The sequence below is a fragment of the Primulina eburnea genome, chromosome 4, assembly GCF_022965805.1.
Source record: "Primulina eburnea isolate SZY01 chromosome 4, ASM2296580v1, whole genome shotgun sequence".
Taxonomy (NCBI): Eukaryota; Viridiplantae; Streptophyta; class Magnoliopsida; order Lamiales; family Gesneriaceae; genus Primulina; species Primulina eburnea.
The window spans coordinates 43,610,853-43,631,790 of NC_133104.1; the positions used below are offsets into that span (position 1 = coordinate 43,610,853).

General features: G+C 34.0%; 4 protein-coding genes across 6 annotated transcripts; 2 read left to right on the forward strand and 2 right to left on the reverse strand.

Moving 5' to 3' along the window:
- Window positions 1–2,148: 2,148 nt before the first annotated feature.
- On the reverse strand, window positions 2,149–5,439 carry LOC140829971 (isochorismate synthase, chloroplastic-like). Its single transcript, XM_073193251.1, is given in 12 exon segments — window positions 2,149–2,442; window positions 2,547–2,644; window positions 2,766–2,850; window positions 2,952–3,062; window positions 3,174–3,231; window positions 3,332–3,450; window positions 3,545–3,688; window positions 3,786–4,167; window positions 4,242–4,408; window positions 4,410–4,463; window positions 4,947–5,144; window positions 5,242–5,439. Coding segments are annotated over 12 exon segments (1,686 nt in total). The 5' UTR covers window positions 5,362–5,439; the 3' UTR covers window positions 2,149–2,292.
- A 3,599-nt stretch (window positions 5,440–9,038) lies between these two features.
- Window positions 9,039–9,981, forward strand: LOC140829332 (uncharacterized). Its single transcript, XM_073192441.1, has 2 exons — window positions 9,039–9,203; window positions 9,385–9,981. The coding sequence occupies exons 1-2, from the start codon at window positions 9,084–9,086 to the stop codon at window positions 9,826–9,828; spliced, it is 564 nt and encodes a 187-aa protein (XP_073048542.1). The 5' UTR covers window positions 9,039–9,083; the 3' UTR covers window positions 9,829–9,981.
- Window positions 9,982–10,100: 119 nt separating this feature from the next.
- LOC140829333 (DNA-directed RNA polymerases II, IV and V subunit 11-like) lies at window positions 10,101–13,569 on the forward strand. Of its 2 annotated transcripts, XM_073192443.1 has the most exons (6): window positions 10,101–10,537; window positions 11,280–11,417; window positions 11,538–11,627; window positions 11,727–11,805; window positions 12,639–12,734; window positions 13,316–13,569. In XM_073192443.1, the coding sequence occupies exons 2-6, from the start codon at window positions 11,365–11,367 to the stop codon at window positions 13,358–13,360; spliced, it is 363 nt and encodes a 120-aa protein (XP_073048544.1). In that variant the 5' UTR covers window positions 10,101–10,537; window positions 11,280–11,364; the 3' UTR covers window positions 13,361–13,569. The 2 variants fall into 2 exon arrangements, with proteins under 2 accessions (XP_073048544.1, XP_073048543.1); XM_073192442.1 differs by having other exon boundaries at window positions 10,101–11,417.
- A 2,020-nt stretch (window positions 13,570–15,589) lies between these two features.
- Window positions 15,590–18,781, reverse strand: LOC140829334 (protein NUCLEAR FUSION DEFECTIVE 4-like). Of its 2 annotated transcripts, none has more exons than XM_073192444.1 (2): window positions 18,247–18,781; window positions 15,590–16,770 (listed from the first exon to the last, which is right to left on the reverse strand). In XM_073192444.1, exons 1-2 carry the CDS (start codon window positions 18,703–18,705, stop codon window positions 15,607–15,609), a joined length of 1,623 nt encoding a protein of 540 aa, XP_073048545.1. In that variant the 5' UTR covers window positions 18,706–18,781; the 3' UTR covers window positions 15,590–15,606. The 2 variants fall into 2 exon arrangements, with proteins under 2 accessions (XP_073048545.1, XP_073048546.1); XM_073192445.1 differs by lacking the exon at window positions 18,247–18,781 and adding an exon at window positions 17,283–18,205.
- Window positions 18,782–20,938: the final 2,157 nt, after the last annotated feature.

The following is a 20,938-nucleotide window of genomic DNA, read 5'->3' on the forward strand; positions in this document are numbered from 1 at the left end:
AAATCTACATTGTAAGATAATTGAAATCTTGAATTTAAATTTATAAGTTATAACGCTTAGAGTTTGGAAATTTGGAAGTTTTAATATCAATCCAACAACAAGTGGAGTGAAAGAATTGAAAAATAAAATGTTATCAAAATTGAGAATAATGTATAAGGTATGAATTTTTTTATGCAAGAACGATAAATCTAGACTTAGCAAAATATTAAATCTTGAATTTGGATGTATAAGTTCATAATGCTTAGAATTTGGTAAAGTTACGCTTACCCAAATATGTAGTGGGAAGCCTTTGACAGCTGTAATTGAACTACATCATTTTCTCTTTTCTTTTATTTCTAATTTAATTCTAAATAGAAATTTTTAAGCTTTCGAGCTTAAAATCCAAAAATTTTACAATATATAAACTCTTGAGTTTAGATTTTTTAAGTATGTGCTTAAAATTCAAACTTTAGAATTATATTAGAGAGTTGTTTTGAATTATTTAAGCAATTGTGCTTAAATCTAAGTTGTAAGAAACTAATTCTTGGATTTTGATTTATAAGTTTTAACACTTATAATTCAAATTTGATAGGTTTCTATTCATTTAAATAACTTGAAATGTAATGTTATTGTATTTAAGATAAACATATCATGTTAAAATATACGACACAAAATTAAATGAATGATGGTAGGTTTGGACGTGAACGTCAAACACACAATATCGTGCTAACTTAATCTTCAATGATGTTATATTTTGATGGAGGGAAATCATAAGATAACTTAATGGATCAGTTGTATAAATGCTTAGATGAAGATCAAGTATGTAGTTTGTCAAGAGAAATGCATTATCCTCAAAATAAAGTTTCCATTGTGATAACTAGACCTATTTGATTGGAGATCCCAAGAGCTTAGCTCAATGGTACAACAAATTATAAGAACTTAGTGCTAACACTCGGGAGTTATCCCTTCTTCTTCCAAGGATTATGAGTGTTGTAACCTACCAATGTAGTGATATTATGTATTGTACTTTTAATGATTCATTTACCTATAAAAGGTGGAGTATGGTAGGGTACTCTTAAACAGAAGTCACTTATGTGAGTGTGAGAATGGATCGCCTCAAAGAAACACTTATGAATCAAGATGTGTTCCATGACCAAAACGGACACAACCGAAAAACAAAGATGAAATGATAGAAAAATTATCGTGTATGTACTATTGTCTGGTTTTACACAAATCGTAAGAAGTTGAAGACATCATGTTCACTTCGTGACCTAGTAAATCTGATAGTATTCTACGAAAGAAGGTTCAAAGCCAAGAGCCACATCTCCTGATGGGATGATTTTCTGTGTAAACTCTCTTTCGATATCACTTGTATTCATTTAATTCATGTGCGAGATTGATGAAATGTTTGAGCATAATAAATAGAAATTAAGCCAAAAAAAAAGATGAAAAAAACTCGACTGAACAATAACGTTCAAATGTGAGCCTTAAAGTTTGCAATGAAATTTCCCAAACAGCAAAAGAGACACATTAGCACTTTTTTGCTGCCCTGGAAATTCTAGGGCAAAGAGTTGCCTAGGCTACCATAAAGTGGCGCCTAGGCATCTGACGGAGTTGTTTACCAAGATTTACGAGTTTTCATGGATTTTTTTCATCAAAAGGTGTCTCTTGGTTATATTTTCGAGATTTGTGGTTTAAATATTAATATATTTAAATGATTTAAATTAGGAGAGACAACATAACATAAACTTTGAGAGGATCGGACAAAGTAACAACAATTTGTATTAATTTTGATCTTCTTCTTCTTTTTTCTTCTCATATGGGAGTTTGCTTCATTTTATGGTCTGAAACTTATGATTTGTAGTGTTACTATCACAAATTAGAAGCTGATCTATCTTGAGAGACGATTATCATATCATTTGAGCACCATGTGCGGAACAAATTCGTCTTAAAGACAAAGAGTTTTCTCTTGCCACGACTTCAAATTTACTAACATATCTCCATAGATTTAGTTATCTTCATGTTGCAGATCAAATGAAGATGATTCGGAGAATCCCACCAACACATAAAATTATGTCATTCAACTTGCAAATTTGAATCCATTACTTGATAGTATTTGGAGCATCACATTGTGTAAAGTTGACTAATAAAATAGAGTAAACCATCCATAAAAAAATCCATCAATTGAATAAAGCAATAAGGGAAATACAGAGCAACAACTGCATATTGGTTCATCTCAACACTAGCTTATTCGTATTTACAAGAAAAAAAAATGTGGGTGTTGTATTCCAGTTCCATCCATATATCTGCACTTCAGTGCTGTCCGCTTATTGCCATTCGAGGTGCTTCGCGCTTCATCAATTTCGTGAACTGTGAGGTTTTGAGCTCTAACTCCTTCCATTCCATGGCTGGTTTGCTCCCTTCTACTATCCCAGTTCCCGCATACAATATAGCACCAATGTCCTATCATATTTCATTAATGCAAATTTATTTAGTTTCATCGATACAGTCGTGAAGTTTTTGATCAATTTAATTCATATGTGCTAGGTAATGCTAATATATATTACCTTGCCAACCAAGGCTGATCTTATTCCAACAGCAAACTCACTCTCTGCTCCACCAAACCACCCAACAGGGCCAGCATAGTAACCTCGGTCGAATGATTCTGCATCATTTATTAATGTCAAATGCATCAGTGTCATCTATATCAATTCGCAGAGCTAAAATGATGGTAAGAAATTCGAATTATGCCTCATAAGGCCAACTGAGTAGTAGTGTGTGCTTACCGGTTTCGATTATAAATACTCGGGCGTCTTCCATAGGCTGCCCACAAACAGCTGGAGTTGGATGAAGAGATGACAAAATCTTGAACTGGAAATTTTTTGACAGTTAATCACTGCTTTATATACATGATTCCAAGGAACAAATTAAGTTAAATAAAGTAAGTGGGGACCTATGTTATGTATACATACCTCATCATCTTCTCGTTCGAGTGTGCCTGTGAGTTTAGCGTAAAGATGTTGAATTCGTGGGAGTTTCCTCAGAGCTTTGTTTGGTTCAACTATTGTGCTCGAACATATAGCCTAAAGGCATACAAGAATTATCACGTAAGAAATCAAACAATATTGTATGAAATCTAAAGTGAATCCAAATATTGCTTTAATCAGTGAATGATGAATCTAAGCTAAACTTACTTCGAGTTTTCTTCTGATACTCTCTCGTACTACTGCAAATTCATGGTGATCTTTAGGACTGCAAATGAATCACCAAACAGAATGATGCTGTTCAGAACATTAAGAAACGAAGTGATACGATAACGTTTTAATATATAATTCGATAACTAGTTAATTACCTTGAAAGTAAATCGCGTCCTATCTCTATATCTAGAGCCTCTGACGTCCCTCTGGCTCGTGTAGCGGCCAATGCATCGCTGGTGACACTCAGCTGGTCTCGGTAAAATAGCCGTTCGGGCTAATCCACAATATATACAAAAGGATATCAAAATATTGTAAGACAACAAATTCGAGGTGCCAAATAACAATAAGACTTGAAAATTTATACTCACAGTGTTCCCGATGAAAGCAGGTGCTTCTGGAGGTTGGAGACAAAATTGGTAGGAATTAACTCCTGCAGCCTGTAAGGCTTCCAACCACATTAAGGGGTCGATTTCTGCATTTGTATGTACTCGGCTGCTACGTGCAAGTACAACCTGCATGTATACATACATACATGTATAATTAGTAACCATTCGTGAATTTTATGCCACAGAACACAAACTGACTAGGAGGATCTTGCTAGATTAGAACCTTGTTTAGAGCGGAATCTTTGCTTTTAATGGAATCCAAGGCTTTGTTAACAGCTAATTCCCAAGATATTTGGTTGGGAACATGAGTTTGATCGAGCAAAATAGGCTGTTCAGAAGAATTATTGTTGAATTTGATGGCACTTGAAAGCTGCCACATGGTGGCCTCTAGTGCAGCAACTGCTTGTTCGTATGTGGTGGAAAGGCGGTTGTCCCATGCAACGGTTGCAGCGATCATCGATCTTCCCTCAAACTCATCAAATTCAATCTGAGGGACCATGAAATAGAAAGAAGCAAAGTCTTGCCATTCGGGAGATATGTTAGCTCTTGCATCAAAACGCATTCCACCATAAGCACGGATCAGTGGAGAACTCTTAGATAAGAACCTGATCAAAACCATATATGTTAATTATTTTGTTGGAATATTTCGCATCTTTAAATGTGATTGATTCGAACATACCTTTTGATGGAATGCCAATCATTCAAAGAGAATGCATCGAGATGGCGAAATGAAACAGCTGAACCAAATCCAGCAACACTAACTAACTTTTCTTCATCGTTATTATGAAGACCGGGAACGACGGACGATTCGCGGCCAGAATAATAACTGCGAGGGAGCCCGGGATCCTATGCTCTGAGAACGAAGCCAATCCAGCGCCTCGATGTGCTCCTCAATCGGCACCTTCACATGCAATACCAATTAACGGGTTTTAAGTGTACGTTCACAGATAAATTCAAGGAGCAAACATAAAAATATTTTTTTTGCAAACTTTTCATGGAATTTATTTAAATATTGTTATATAGTATCGTAATATATATTCAAATTCGTTTGTTTCAATAATTGTACTTATAATATCTGAAATTGTTGATTTAATTGTCTAGAAAGTAGCATGTTCTTGGAGAAAAAAATTTGTGAAACGTTTTTAGGTTTTGCAAAGCGGATCAAGAAAATTTACTGAATTAATTGAGGAAGAAATCTAAATTATTGAATATATATAGACTATAACTTGTAACATTTTTCATTTAAGAAAGAGCTTCATTCAATCTGTTTATCTTTATATATAAAGACACCAGATCCCTCTAATTAAAGTTCTGAAATCTTCATTTTCAAATGCATGAAAGTAATTGATGACTACAACGTAGCAAACATCTATAGATGATATACCTCAAGACGGATAATTCCGGAGTCCAACTGGGAAGGGTTCGACTTCAAGTCATAGATTGCCGAGTTGAGACGGTCGGCCGCCGAAGCCGGAGTTGGAGCTACTGGAAATGTTTTGGTCTCGATGGTACCAATCGGTGCTCTAGGATTATCACCTTGGCAACCATTCATTGATAACGAAGATAACTCCTTATAATATTTCTGCTAAACACACATATATTGTCAATGAACCAATACAAAGTTTAAGAAATAAGATTTTTTTTTACAAAAAAAACAAAGTCCAAAGTCTCATTCTTACGTGATTATTGAAATGAATCGAATGTCTTGCAGTCGGGTTTGGACTTGAAACTGATTTGGACGATTTCACCGATTCGATATCGGTGAAACGGGCAATGCAATGCTTTGCAAGTGTAGCCATGTTTCGTGAGGTTTCTTTTTGTGTGTGTACTACTGACTGCTGAGTACGTATGTCTGAATTAATATAGGATTTCTTTCTCGTAAAACCTATGAGTCATACATTAACATGGAACTTCCTTTGGTCTTTATATACAAGTGATTTGTATCTAAGTTTGAATTCCAATATCACGCCATAACTGACTAAGAGTAGTTTGGATAATTTTTTTAAGTGATCTTATTTTGACTGTGGAAAGCCATTTTTTTCTTGACCGAAATCTTTATATATTTTTGTCATATAAATTAATTGTGAAGTCTCTTCCACGTTATTTCTTGTTTTGGTAGATTATCTATGTTCGAATTATAATTTGTTAGGGTACGTATGTACTTGGATTTTTAAGGTATCCACTCAATCGAACAAAATATAATGTTTAAGAACTTAAAAACTGAATTTTAGGTTGCATTTGGATTTGAGGAAGTAAATGTCGGGATGAAATCGAAATCCACTACAGTAACTCGAAAAATAACTATTTAGGTTTTGAAATTTATTGTCAAAAAGATTTGCCGAAACAAATAAGTGGATTTGTTAAAGCACCTTCAAATCTATCAATCCAAAATGCAACCCTAGATTGAGTTTATTAGATAGAATTTCTCATCGAAACCAAATTAACTTTTCCGAATAGTTCAAATCTAAAAAAGATTGAACCAATCAAATTGGGAAAAGGATAAAATAAAATTTAAACTATTCGAATTGAAATTATCAAGAAAATATATTATATGTACTGATATTCTTGGGCATTGAATTATTAAATATATATTTCATAAAAATATTTTGTGTGAAAATGTTACGTTAGCAGTTATACTAATTAATCTTGGTATCAACAGATTTCTCGTCATCTCTTCTTGTTTTTTCTTAAAGTTTGATACGTAACTACTTGTATAATATTAGTACTATTATTATTATTTTTGAAAGGAATGTAATACTGTTTTTTTTCTTAAAGTTGGATACAACTGACATGTTTTTTTCTTACTGTTTAAGACACATTTTCATTGTGTTGACACGAAATTTCGCTGTTCAATTTTGATTATATTTTTATTAATTGGAGATAAAGTCAGAATATCAAAATTTTAAGATTGAATAGGTCTTTTGTGACACGGTCTCACGAATCTTTATCTGTGAGACGAGTCAACCCTACCGATATTCATGATAAAAAGTAATACTTTTTCATGGATGATCCAAATAAGATATCCGTTTCACAAAATACGACTCGTGAGACTGTCTCACACAAATTTTTGCCTTTATGATATGTTTTAATAGTGTAAAATTTGCAAAAAAAATTGATGGTACATAATATATATATTTAACAAAATATAACTTATTTGGATATATATATATCTGATAGAAAATCGTGGTTTCTTTAAAATATAATATTTTTGTATGACATGCAACCATAATTTAGAGATAAAATATAAATTGAACTTCATAAAAAAATGGAAACCTCGTTCCACAAGTACACACACATATGTTATATTACAGTAATAGATTGCAAGTTAGTTTGTTTTCCCAAATATAGAATAAGAAAAGAATTGGGTCACTAAATGAATAATTGCCCACTGAAACTGACTATTTTACCTGTGGATTTTTTATTTCAAGAGGAGAGCGCCAATCAATCATAAAATATAATAAAAAAATGTTTTACAATTAAATTATGGGAAAAAGGATCTAAAACAAATCATTATGGGAAAAAAGAAAGCGTCCTCAAGTCAAACTTTTTCTGCGAATGAAATGTTTTTGTTAGAAATTAATGCTGCAGTTTCTTCCTACAGAGTCTGGATTGGCTAATTAAACTTGGAATTAATTTCTTTTTTACGTTTCAAATTTTTTTTATAATACTATTCTTCGATTTTAAAAGATGTGAATATTCTTAGTCCATCAATATGGAATATCATGTAAACAATCCATTCCACATATATTAAACGCAAAATTACTAATTCATGTTCTAATTGTTTAGAATTTTATTATTTTCTGTTTTTTGAACATAATTAATGTGTGTGCAAATATTACGAGTAACTGCAGTATATAGTTACATGTTACAACAATGTATCATTTAGTTCGTAGAATGAGACAAATAATGTAAAGATAAATAATATTTTTTAATAATTAAATATATAAAAATGATAGTTAATATAATGTTTGACTTAACTGATTAATTTGATTAAATTTGAGATAATGTGATAGTATCGTTTTGTTTTTTTGAAAATATTAATAAAATATTTATAATATTATTCATTAAGGGTGTGTTTGGTTGAGTTGATTAAATAAGGATAGATTAATAGTCCAATATTTATCGTTAAAATTTTAAGTTGTTTTAATAATTATTTTGACCCGGTTTAAGATCCAATTTTATGAATAACTATTTGATTAATAAAATTGGATCTTAAACCGGGTCAAAATGATTATTAAAACAACTTAAAATTTTAACGATAAATATTGGACTATTAATCTATCCTTATTTAATCCACTCAACCAAACACACCCTAAGAGTAATAATCAATTCAATTATTTGATTGATGTGAGATAAATGATTGATGTAAAATACATGATTGGTATATGTATAAATAATATGGTGCACCAAACATGATATTAGATTAGATAAAAATGTGGATAAAAAGATGGATACATAATATCCATCTAACTCACTTTAAAAATTCACATATTATCTCTGCAAATTATATACTTAGTATAATTGTAGTATCGTTATCCAAATACTAAATAAAAACTATAATAAAATTTTATAAATCAACTCGATTTATTAATAATTTTGATCATGATTTATTTATTTATTTATTATTATTATTTTACACACTCAACACGAATTTATGGTTCGATATGGTATTGCTAATGTGCACGTATGCCTTTTGGGTTCCGTATCTCCTACACATATTGACTTACAAGGGTATGATCACTTTTGGTAAAATAGAATATAATATTTTTTTTTTTGTATAAATTAATTCGGTGCATGAAAATTATAAATGCGGCAGAATCCATTCGTCGAGACTAAAAGATTATTTTACTTGGAGTCAGTTATGGCGTGAAATTGGACTAACACATGAATTGTTGACCTACTCTTGTAATTAAATTAGCAACCAAGGGAAGCTTCATGTTGATTTCCCACTATAAATCTTTTGTTAAAAAATTCATGCATGTGAAAAAAAAGGGTACGTTTTGCCTCCTCTGTGTGAAATGTTTCTGTCATTTCGTTTCCTTCCAAATTATATACTTTTCGATTTTTGACAAATTTAGTCTTTTTTTTTCATGTCATTAGATATGAAACTATACATGTCAGCGCTACATATTTACACTATGTCATGTCAGAAGCCAAAAAAACTATCAATGATTAAGACTTCGGACGAAGTTGTCGGATAAAATATTGTAAATACACACAATACTTGCTCCTAAAAAGACTGATTAGTGATGCTTGAATCTTATTTTTTGAAGGGAATAAACATTTTTAGGTACCATATTTTATTACAACGTAATATATTCAAGTTAAGTTAGCTCTAAAGTGCGCAAAGAAAACGGATGACAAATAAGGAATTTCGCACAATATTCAGCAGCTAGATAGGATAAGCATGCAGCAATGTGATTGGTGGGATTCGTCTAGCTGGAAGATTTCCCTTGCCAAAGCTATACAATTTAGTGTCCTCACAAATGATTGAATTTCTTTTATTTCTGAGAACTGATCAATGGCGATGGCGGCGGCCAGTGCCACTACCAATTACCTGGATAATTCATTGTCGCCCAATCGACGCATCTCATCCCCTCATTCCGCCCCAAGATTTTTAGCTATGTCTTCCAAACAAAAGGTATTTTATTGTAATCTCTGCTGACTTTTTATCCATTAAATCTCTTAGCTTGTTGATGACTCTTTCTCGAGTGGTTGGACTTTATGTTCGAAAATGGATTAGAAATAGGCAAATTTCAACACATTCATAAAGTCAAATTTCTTTTGCGACACAAATGTATTATAAACGAATTCAATATCAGGTGAACAAGTATGATTCCGGGTGGAAAAAGGATTGGTACGGGCCCGGGTTATTCTACGAGGGCAGCGAGGAACTGGAAGTGGACGTTTTCAAGAAGATCGAGAAGCGAAAGGTGCTGAGCAATGTAGAGAAAGCGGGCTTGCTTTCCAAAGCGGAGGAGTTCGGAGTCACCCTCTCCTCCATAGAGAAGCTCGGGCTTCTGTCCAAGGCGGAGGACCTGGGACTGCTCAGCCTACTGGAGAAGGTGGCAGACACCTCGCCTTCTATCCTCGCCTCCGCGGCTCTGCCCTTGCTGTTGGCGGCCGTCGCGGCGGTCGTCGTCATCCCGGACGACTCGGTGGCTCTCGTGGCGACGCAAGTGTTGATCGCTGGGGCGCTCGCGGTTGGGGGTGTAGGATTGTTCGTTGGGTCCATTCTTGTAGGGGGATTGCAAGAGGCGGATTGAATGAAGGGACATTATCAACATTTCTTGCCAAAGGAATTATAATTTTTATATATTAGTAAAATCCAATTGAAGGCTAGCGAAGAATGTATATTTCTTTATTTTCACCAAATTTGTTTCTAATATCTTCAATTTAAGACCAATGTTTTATTATAACTCATCTACGTAATATACTAGGTCAAATGATTTTTTGTGAATTAATTTCTGATGTTTAAAATAATAGTTTGATTTTTTTTATCAAATAAATTTTGGAAAATACCTCTAAAGTAAAGTAGTGACAGATAAAGATTTGTGAGACCGTTTCGCAAGAAACATACTCTTTGATTATATAGTCAAACGTTGTTCAATTCGTGATAGATTATATATGATTCATATGTATGAATAATATAATGATTTATAAGTTTAATTTGTGTAAAATTTAAGCTAAACATGGAAGGAAGCAAAGATAATCTGCTAATGTCTGTCTACTCTTTGGGTTTGATGGCTTAGCTTACTAATAAATTGATTTGGGTAAACATTATTGCTTATTGTGCTTGACTAGCTAGATCAGAAGGCCCATCTATAATTTTTCTTGGCCCAATAGAGTTATAACCCTATAATGGCCTAAATTAGGCCCAATCTTCTTCTCCGTCCTCTATCCTCTCTCGAGCCTCGCTCACGCATAGTGGTACTAGTTTCTTTACCAACACCACCTTCGAGAAAAAAAATCGAGGTATGTTCGAATCTGTTTCATTTTTCTTCATTCTGAAAATCTTTAGTGTAAGTATAAAACTTGAGCTTGCATTATTAAACCAACCAGATCCCATTTGCCAAAAACTTTTTCACATTGATTAAACCTTTAAATCCCTCTTCTCAAATTCGTTCGCCCTTACCGGGACCCCAAAGTTCCAAATTTTAGTTTCTTGTTGTTGGGTGCAAATAACATGTTTTGTGATTTTGGAGCAGAATAACTTATGGGAATCGAGGAATTGAAGAAAGCAATTCACTTTCTGAACCTTGAGTTATATTTTTTAAAAAAAAACTTAATTTGTGCCTTTGTTTTGGGATGTAGGATGCGGTAGTAATTTGAGAATCAAACATTAGGATGTCGAGAAATGGGTTTAGTAAATTTGGGTTTTAGTTCTTTTACAAGTCCTGAAAAAATGAAATAAGCTTTAATGTTAAGGCTTACATTCAGGTTATTAGAGATTACGGTTTCATTGTATTAAACCGATTTAAATCACGGGGTTGGTGCATTACGTGATTTCATGTTATTTAATAGTGTGCGAATTGGGAAAAGTATTTCCTCAAGTTAAATTCTTGTCACTTTATTCTTATTTAGATTATGAGATAATGGAAAATTGGACGTCTTTTGAAACAAAAATTTTCTGATGAGATTATTTAGAAAGACGTATTTCTGAAAACTTCTCTATAAATTAATAGTTTCCTCATGTGATTCACGTGAGATAATCTAGGGTCTGGAAATTATCCTCAACCGTGGTGGCAATCATATAAAAGTGAATCTCCATTGGAAGTCCTTGCAGCTAAGGGTAATAAACCATGAATGCTCCTGATCGTTACGAGCGCTTTGTCGTTCCTGAAGGCGTTGCCAAGTAATCTACTGTCTACCTCTGATTGAATCACAAGTTTCGTTTTTCTCTTGATAGTCACACTTGATTTATGCGTTGCCTTGCTGAATTTTATGACTTTTTTTTTCTCCGAATTTTGAAAAGGGTTTCGTACGAAAGGGACACCAAAATCATCAATGCAGCATCATTTACCATCGAGCGAGAGGACCACACCATTGGAAACATCCTCCGCATGTAATGGAATTTGGCCCCTTTCTGTAATTAAATATTTGTTCAGCTTTACTCAAAACCCTAGTTTGAAGGCCCTGGTTTTTCGTGCGAGATACAACTCAGGCAGCTGCACAGGGATGAAAATGTGCTCTTTGCTGGCTACAAGTTGCCTCATCCCCTCCAGTACAAAATCATTGTTAGGGTATGTGCTTACGTTGTTTTGGGTTTAGTTTTCTATTCGTTGTTCTTGTGATCATTGTAGAAGGAAGTGATTTATGAGTGGTATCTGGTATTGGACCCAATTATGAGGCAATAATGGTAAATCATGTTATTTAGTCTTGCCCTGGCCCTGTAAATAGGACATTAGGGAGGTGTGTATTCACTATTCGCAAATTTCCTACTCCGATTAATGTGAATTGATTTAGATTACAATTTAATGGTTACTTGTAGATAAGTCCTATTGGATGCAGTGTTTTAAATTTCAATTCGAGCAATCCCCCATAGTTTTACTTGAGATATCAGTATTTACGGGAAACTAATTCTAGCAGTCATTTTCACATTATGGATCAAGTTGGTTTGTGCTTCAATCTTGATTCAAGCTTTAAGTAGTCTTCTTCTTGCAAACATCTTGTAAACAATAAACACAGTTATCGTCTTCGTAAAGTTGATTCTACTTGGTCACCCTTGAGAAAAAGTATCGTCATCGTGTTGGTTCTTGTACATATGCCTATTGTTTTACTAAAATATCCGCTACTCCCTCTCCAGTTGACAAACCTTGGCATTTGTTGTTAAGGCAGGACCATTTTAACAAGCTCAGATGTTTACATGCAACTTAACTAAGAATTTTCTTTAATTGATGAATTAATTATTATATTGTGTTTTGCAACTTTCATAATTGTTATTGAGGTTAATGTTTCAACCTTTGCTTGATTTTTGTTTCTTATCATCTAATTTGTTTATATGCTTGTCATCATTGTTCTCTGGGTTTCAAGGTTACTGAATGTCTCTGACTGCTTGCCATGTTAATATCTGTAGATCCACACAACGAGCCAATCTTCTCCCATGCAAGCATATAATCAGGGTATCAATGATCTGGATAAGGAGCTTGATCATCTGAAGAATGAATTTGAGGTATTGTTAGATTACATGATGTCTGCAATATATATTTGGGTAGCAGAGCCTGAATGCAATATGTCTAAAGTTTACTGTTACTATCTGCGATAACTCTAGAAGCTATGCTGGTAATAATTTGAAGGAATGAAATATTAATTGCATTTTATAATCCTAAATTTGATGTGAATTAAAATGACCCTGGATATCTATTGACTATTGTCAAATTTCTCGAATATTTGGAATTATTGCTGTATAATTGTCTAGACTCTAGCAGTATAAAAGAGCAGTTTGAGTTTTGCTGAACTTGTTTCAAAGTCTTAAGCACATTAAGCTGCATTTGAATTGATGTATTTGAAGATAAGGATTTCAAATCCATAAACAAAAGTCATCATTTTGTTTGAGTAATTGCACTTAACAATGGATTTTAAATTCGCTTAGTTATTTTTTGGATCATCATGGTGTATTTCAACTTCATCTTAATATGTAATCATTTCAAATCCTTCCTTCAAATGGAATCAAAATCCCCCAATCTAATTTGTGCAATCTACTCTTGTTTACATAATTCTCCCACAAGTGTTCTGTCATTCACTTTTTTGTAGATGGAGTTGGCGAGGCACACTGGGAAGCAGCCAAGGGAGTATTAAGCTGCATGGCAACCGCCAGTGAATGACCTTGTTGCCTGCTGTAGTTGGAAATTTAGACTAGTGTGATTTTAAACTCGTAACCCAAAACTGTGTTAACAGGAGTCTGCAAGCATCGTCCATATGTCCTTGTTACTTTTGTTCGTTTCATGTCGTAATAACGCAATGTTTGTTGTGCATAATTAGCACAATACGTATAAAATACTTCTGTATACTTGGTTGGCTACATATATAGAAAATGGTTAACTTAAAAAGAAAATGAAGGATATTTAACAAGGAAGCAAGTAGAAACGGTCATCAGCAAACCAGATTCCTCCATTTTTTATTCAAAGCTAATAAGTCAAGTTAAGGAGATTAACTCTCTTAAAAAAACATGAATCTTTTAAGATGTAATAATGGTACCTCGTGTTTGGTGGATAACAATTTTTTGGATCTGACGACAAAAACGCAAGACCAATGATGGAGCCAGCTAGCAAGCAAATTTAGCGCACACCCAAAAGGATCCTAGGTTGTGTTTTGTCGTGGTATCAATGCATCGGCGCATGTCATGTTGTTAGAATCGCAAACACCCCATTTTGTGAAGACATGAGCCCTTTATGCCCAGAATTATGGGTTCATGCATCTCCCACCCCCTCGTCTCTTTCAATTCCTACAAATACTAATTATAACAATTTCGATGACCTTACACAATTATTGGTGCGTGTAATTTTTTTACTTAAATTCAATGTTACAACCAAAATATTCTTTTGTTATATCCATATGCTGTGACTTTTTAAATACTGAAGTTAAAAATAGAGAATGAATGTTCCAAATTAATTAATATCTAAGACATATCACAAATCATTTTGTACCAAATTTTAATTTCGATACTTTTATAATGGAATACAATATTGAGATAAGAACATGATTATGCAGAAGAAGAAAAATGAAGATGGATGGTACACACTACGCATTATGGGTGTAACATGCTCACATGGCTTTGCACATGCCTACGCTTTCAGGACTATTAATAAAAATCCCGAGAGACTATCGACTGACTGAGATATTGTCAACTCAATCCACTTATTTTATACGATGGGACAGATCGACGTAATGGACCTAACATGTGTTTTACTGCTCTACTTCCAATTTAAAGACAAAAACAACAAAAAAACAAAGTGCATTGTATGGTCCTCGAAGTGACAGGATATTCAGTATTCATTGCTTACAAGGCTATATATATAGAAGACATGCATGCACTCAGACACACATGCATAGTTTCTTGATTTTATCACATACAATTTGTTGTAAGAGGAGGAGCTAGAGCCTAGACATGAAAGAGAGGAAGCAAGAAATGATGAAAGGAAGAGACGATAGGCGCTCAAAACAGATATTTAATGTTCATTGCAATAAAGGAAAGAGCCACCAAGTTCAAGAGAAGCTGTTTCAATGCTGAAGAAGATGGTGCTTCTTCTGCTATACTTCTACTTGCTTGCGTCGTTTGCAACACTACCCCTTCCCCCTACTGAACTTTCTCCATCAGTTCTTAATTTCTTTCATTCAGGTATGTAGGTGTCTTTGTTTAATTTCGGTCAATTATAGTTACTCAAATCTTTTAAAAAATCGCAGTTCTATGCTTTCAGCTCTCGGACAAAAGGCCATCATCATCGAGCGATAATTAAGTAATGACATTGATTGGGTTACTTGAAGGATGCATTTGTTGTAATTTTTGAATAGGATTCGAATTTCGATCTTACCAGGAAGGAACTTTGATTTGATTGTAGCCACCATGAACCTGAGAAAATTATATTATTTGCAGATAAATCAAGTCTTTTTATACCCCTTTTTTAAAATAAATATATTCACTATTAGAACGACATTGTCTGTGGTATGGGAGGACATGCAAGTATTTCATGTTGGCATTTGAAAATAACATTTAACATCAAGAGAAAATTTGTTGCATACAACGAATTATATACTTGTATGAATTAAATAATACTTGAAAATCAGAAAATTTCGATATCTATCATTCCAATTTGATAAAAACACGCTCTAAATCCTAGACTGGTAACTAGAACAACCCATCTGCATCTTGGATTAGGTCACATCGTTAAGCATCCTCTCACCAGTGGTCGTAACAACCATAATGAGTTATGAACCAGTTTTAAATTTATGCACCCATCTATAAATTTGTTCAAGAGACCATGTCTTTGAATCACAGAGTATGGAAACAAGAACTAGCCTTCATGCTCCCACAAAACACGTCGAGCTTAGTTCTCGCATACTACATGTCGCTCACGTGCAATCCGAGCATAGATTCCCCTTGTTTTTATAAGCAGACACGATGCCACTAAAAACCCAAAGAAACTAACACACGCCAATATGAAAAATGAAAGCATGAAACAATGAGTACCACTGCACATATGCTGCCCTGTTCTTGAGCCTTCTCTGTCGTATAAGTACCCAATAATTCTCACGGAAAGTACATATGATCCAAGAGGACTAGCGATAGCAATGGTGTTGAATATAGTCCCCATATGCTGAATGCCAAATATCTCACAAGTAATGGTGGGCATCAGGGACCATTGTGAACCGTAACAAATGCCAACTAATACAGAACCGATGTATAAATTTCCCGGAAAACCGGACCCGATAATTAAGTGGCCTGCAGTCATGGTGGCCAGAGTAAGAGTCATGAACAACGGTCTTGCCCAACCTCTTCTGTGCATGAAAATATCGGACACATATCCAGCACCAAAACGGCCCAGAAAATTCCATATGCTCCACAAAGAAACCAATGCACTCCTCTCTTCTTCCGTGTAGCCAAGGGACTCTCCGATTTGGCTCATATTGTTTATTGTTGCTAATCCCGAACCCATGCCACACATCATTGCGATGAACAATAACCAAAAGTTCAGAGTTTGCATCGCTTGTATTGGATTTAGTTCTTCGCCAAAATTCAAACTATCCTTAGAGGTTGTAACCGTAAGTTGGACTCTGGTGTTTTGAATTTCTGTGGGTTTTTCTGCTGGTTCTATAGACTCAGGGTCATTCAGTAACGGGGTTGTTGATGAACAAAGAGTTGGTACTGAAGCATCTTCATGAGCTTTAACCAGAATATAAAGAGGTGAAGAGAGTATGATGAAGAGAACAGCTAAGGTCAAAGAGCGCATCCATTGAGACAGAGAAAACATGATGTCCACAATAATCAAGAACATAATATATGCTGCAACAATCAGAGAAATCAACGAGAAACCATTCAAGTATCCCTTCTCATCCTTAGATTGTGCGTGATGGACTCTGACAAAGCACATGAGCAAAAGGGAAAGAAGAGTTGGTAACAGTGCAAGCATCAACAAGAAAGTGCTCGGTTCCCCTTTAAATAACGTCTGATAGAATTGTATGAGCACCGCTCCACTTATACCAAGAAAACCCTGCCAAGCAAAATGGTTCGCTTGAGAAACAATCAAATTCAGTAGGGATAATAAAATAAACAAATGTTTCATGTTCAAGGAGGCCATTTTGAGGCATTCCAAGTTGTACATCAGTACAAATAGTAAACAATGCAGCCAAGACGAATCATAGATCAACTTGTGGTTATTCAATCTTAGTCTCAAGCATATTTACAATTTATTGGTTAGGAAAGTGATACGTTCAGAAACACAACATTTTGTCCATTGTATCATCGGCATCAAATCACACGCTCAATCTGACAAGAAAATTTATCATTATTCTGTGATGCATCATGGAAAAACATAAACATCATGTACAATGATAGTAAACAACCTACAGCAACCGTTTCAAACACAGGATGAAGGGGAAAAGGAGCAACACAAATACTAAAAAATGCATTAATTAAAAGACACCCACTTTTCATCATTGTCCCAATCAAGCTTTATTTTTTTGACACAAGAATTTGCATAGCAAATCATACTCACAAACTCACCTGGCAGATTACACAGTTAAAAAAGCATACTCTTTGAGGCAGTTGATACCACTTCAAAAGCAGTACTAATTGCAAATGCATCACGTTTTCTTTAGCATGTTAATCTGCAAGTGGAGTAAAAGTTTTGGGGCTAGGTAGTGATGTTCATTTAAAAAACTCGGCGCAAATTTGATAGTTAAAAACATATGCCCCTGGACCAATGAAAATGACAAATACCCAAAAGAGTGCTACTGTTCTTTATATTTTCAGAAGAAATTTTTAATTCAAGATTTATGCCAAGAGTAATTTTAAAAGGTTTTAACCGAGAAAGCTTCAAAATAGTATGAACAAAAGATTTTCAGAAAATCAAAGGACAAAACTCATTAAAAGTATGGTGGGGGTTTCAGTCCATATCTTTAATCCAACTGGTGATTCGTTGTATGTTTATTATATGCATAAATAACACGAGTGATTAATATAAATTCAGAAATATTCCATACACCTTAGTCATTCATCTACAACTGAAATGTAAAATAGAATAGAGTCAATAAGTAATCTGAAACGGGCATCGTGGTATGGATAATCTAAGCACCATGCAGAGTTCAAACTCAATTAAATTATCCAGGTTGACCATGCACAGTAGCCAAATTTGATACATTTTAATCCAATTGTAACATATAATGATCATCAAATAAAAAATATTGTGTACCCATCATTATCTGATTCCTTTCATCTTTCAATTATTCTTCCCCCATTTTTTTCCTATCTGGTTGGACTTCAAAAGCCAAAAATTAATGAAAAATAAAAACAACATCATTTAGGTTTGTTTATGCATTTTATTCGATACTTGATTCAGGTTATATCCTGCTTATATCGGTAAATAGCATTTCGGTTCAATTTTGGTTTTTTTTTTTTAACATCTGCTTTCCAAGCTAATCAAAACTTCAAAGAAGATTGCTAAATTTAAAGAAAATAGAAAATCAACCTTCATAATACCGACAATCGTCCCGCTGTAATTGGGAAAATTCTGTACAGCAGTCACAACGTTCGCAGTGTTGAAGAACGTCTGAGCATGTGCGGCGAGGAACATGAACAGGTACATGAAGGGAACCTGCGGCCGGGGAATAGCTCCGGTGACGGCGAGCCATATGAAGAAGTACCCCGCGAAGCACTGTATCGCGCCGGCAGCGTGGACCATCCACGGCCCGCGGAAGCGAGATCGTTGCCCAGGACGGTTGACGGCGGAGTACAGAACCCCGGAGAGGACTCCGACGTTGGCACCGATGTCCTTAAAGACGGAGATGGTGTCGAGCGTTGATTGGTCGTAGCCTTGACTCGATTTGAGGAGAGGAGAGTAGATTCCGAAAGCATAGGATGCACCGCAGCTGCACTGAATCCAAATGCTGGCCACCACCGCTGCCCATTTGTTGATGGCGGCGTCCATTAGCTTAGCTTCCCAGTTTGTATGAAAATGAATCAAATTATATTAATCACGTTCGTTCTCGCGTGGAGAAGGGATCGCCAAGTGGCACTACATCGGTGCCCACTAACTTCAAAATGAAATTACCGAATTATTTTTTTAAAACATTTTACCTTATTTTAATTTTAGTTAAAACAACTCAAAGAAAATAAGTGTATTTTTTTATAGTTGACAAAAAATTTATTGATGTTATAGATCAGTCTAAATTGGTTGTGTTTGGCTCATATGTCTCTCTATCAGTATTAAACGATGGATTGTGACGGATTGTAAATTGACCGTTTTATTAATCGATTTTGATCATCTGAACGAGTTAGATCCACTAAATTGGTTCATTTTTCTGAGCTGATGTTCGCGGCTATTCGTGATATAGAATTCTATAGTAATAATACTTGAAATAATTAGTAGCGAGTATTATATGAGAAGGCACCTATATCATATGTGCTCTCTATCATGTAAAAGGGATTTATGTTTTTTTTAAAAAAAAAAAAGAAAAAAGAGAGAGGGTATTTTAGTCATTTTGAACAATATGATCGCAAGACTCCACCTTGCTCGTTCGCCCTTTATTAGTTGTGGGCCAAGAGATGGGAAATGCAATTATTAAGCAACCAATTTCGTCCGTTCAAAAAACAAAAACAATAACAAAGCGACCAATTTCATGATTAACCAAAGTAAAAAATTTATGTGAGACGGTTTTATTGGTCGAATTTGTGAGACAGATCTCATATTTGGGTTATCTATATAAAAGTATAATTTTTTATATTAAGAGTATTACTTTTTATTGTGAATATGGGTAGGGTTGACCCGTCTCACAAATTAGTATCCGTGAGACGGTCTCACATGAGACCCGCTCTTAACCAAATTCATCATAGCTTTGGTTATGCTCTCCATCTTTATATTATTGAAATTCATATATATTTTACTTCGAAAAATTTATATCATATTTCTAAAATGATTCAATTTTTATTCTTGAGATAACCAATTTTTTTTCCTCTTTCCAATTTATCATCGGTTTCGACCAAAATCATACGGTTCGTTTTATTAGCGATAAAAAGAAATCAAGAATAATTTTGAATTTGATTTTAATTCTGAGTGAGTACAAAAATAAATATTTATGTTGTGTTCTTTACAAATTAATGTGTATAGTTCAAATTGATATGAATCAATGATAGTGTTAGTGTAATGCCATTCTTATTTTTAAAAAAAATAAAATAAAAATAAAATTAGGGTATTTTGGGCTTTTATCTCACTATGAATTGGTGGGTTCAAATCCATTCATTCTTTCATCAACTTTCTTACAGGCCCATCTTATTGGCCCAGTCTAACAAATGGCACCCCGCTGTTTTTCCACGACGGCCCACACATGTTCTCATGTATAAACTACTTGTGTGCAAATTTGTCCATTCACAATGAAAAACATTTATCCTTTTTTTCAGACCAGACAAATTATACAAAGAAAATTAAAATATAGATTTTCAACTTGTTTTGTTAAGAAAGTAGTTGGTCCAGACAGAATTTTGGCAAGAACCCACTAGTACAGTGAAGTCTACACTAGATTATAAATTTTTTTGACCGTCTCACCTGTCAATTGTGTAAGACGAGTTTTTGACCTGACTCAACTAATGAAAAAATATTAATTTTTATGATATATATGAATCGAATTTACTGTCTTATGAATATAAATTAGTGAAACATAGATCAACTCATATTTGTTGATCATTCCTTTTAATTATTGATTTTGACTAAAAAAACGGAAGTAAATAAAAGTTTTGATTGAACATATGAAATTTAAGTAATAAATTTTTTATTTATTTTCTTGGACTTTTTTCATTAATCATGTCTTACTAGATCTTTGCTGTGTGATATATATATATTAATGATTTAGATGGCGTCATGCATGACGCATGATTGCTCATGAAAAATTTAATTGATGCAACGCTCACATGGGGCCAACCCACAACTAAAAAATATTAGAATTTGATTCTAACATTTTTTTTTTAATCTAAAATTGATCTCATATCTTATTTCATACATATACTTTAAGTTATTTATATTGTTGTTGTATTTTTATTTGTAAGCAAAAACAATATATTTTCAAAAATATAAAAATTATATGTATGCAAGTGTGACAAAGTAATGCAACTGTAAATCGTCGATCGAGTGAGATAATACATGTTCTTAACCAAGTTATAATTAGCAA

Coding starts and splice junctions, on each gene's coding strand:
- LOC140829332 (XM_073192441.1), top strand. CDS start 9,084: ATGGCGATGGCGGCGGCCAGTGCCACTACCAATTACCTGGATAATTCA. Junction 9,204..9,384: donor CTATGTCTTCCAAACAAAAG/GTATTTTATTGT, acceptor ATTCAATATCAG/GTGAACAAGTATGATTCCGG.
- LOC140829333 (XM_073192442.1), top strand. CDS start 11,365: ATGAATGCTCCTGATCGTTACGAGCGCTTTGTCGTTCCTGAAGGCGTT. Junction 11,628..11,726: donor ATTGGAAACATCCTCCGCAT/GTAATGGAATTT, acceptor GATACAACTCAG/GCAGCTGCACAGGGATGAAA. Junction 11,806..12,638: donor AGTACAAAATCATTGTTAGG/GTATGTGCTTAC, acceptor TAATATCTGTAG/ATCCACACAACGAGCCAATC.
- LOC140829334 (XM_073192444.1), bottom strand. CDS start 18,705: ATGGACGCCGCCATCAACAAATGGGCAGCGGTGGTGGCCAGCATTTGG. Junction 16,771..18,246: donor CGATTGTCGGTATTATGAAG/GTTGATTTTCTA, acceptor TTTGCTTGGCAG/GGTTTTCTTGGTATAAGTGG.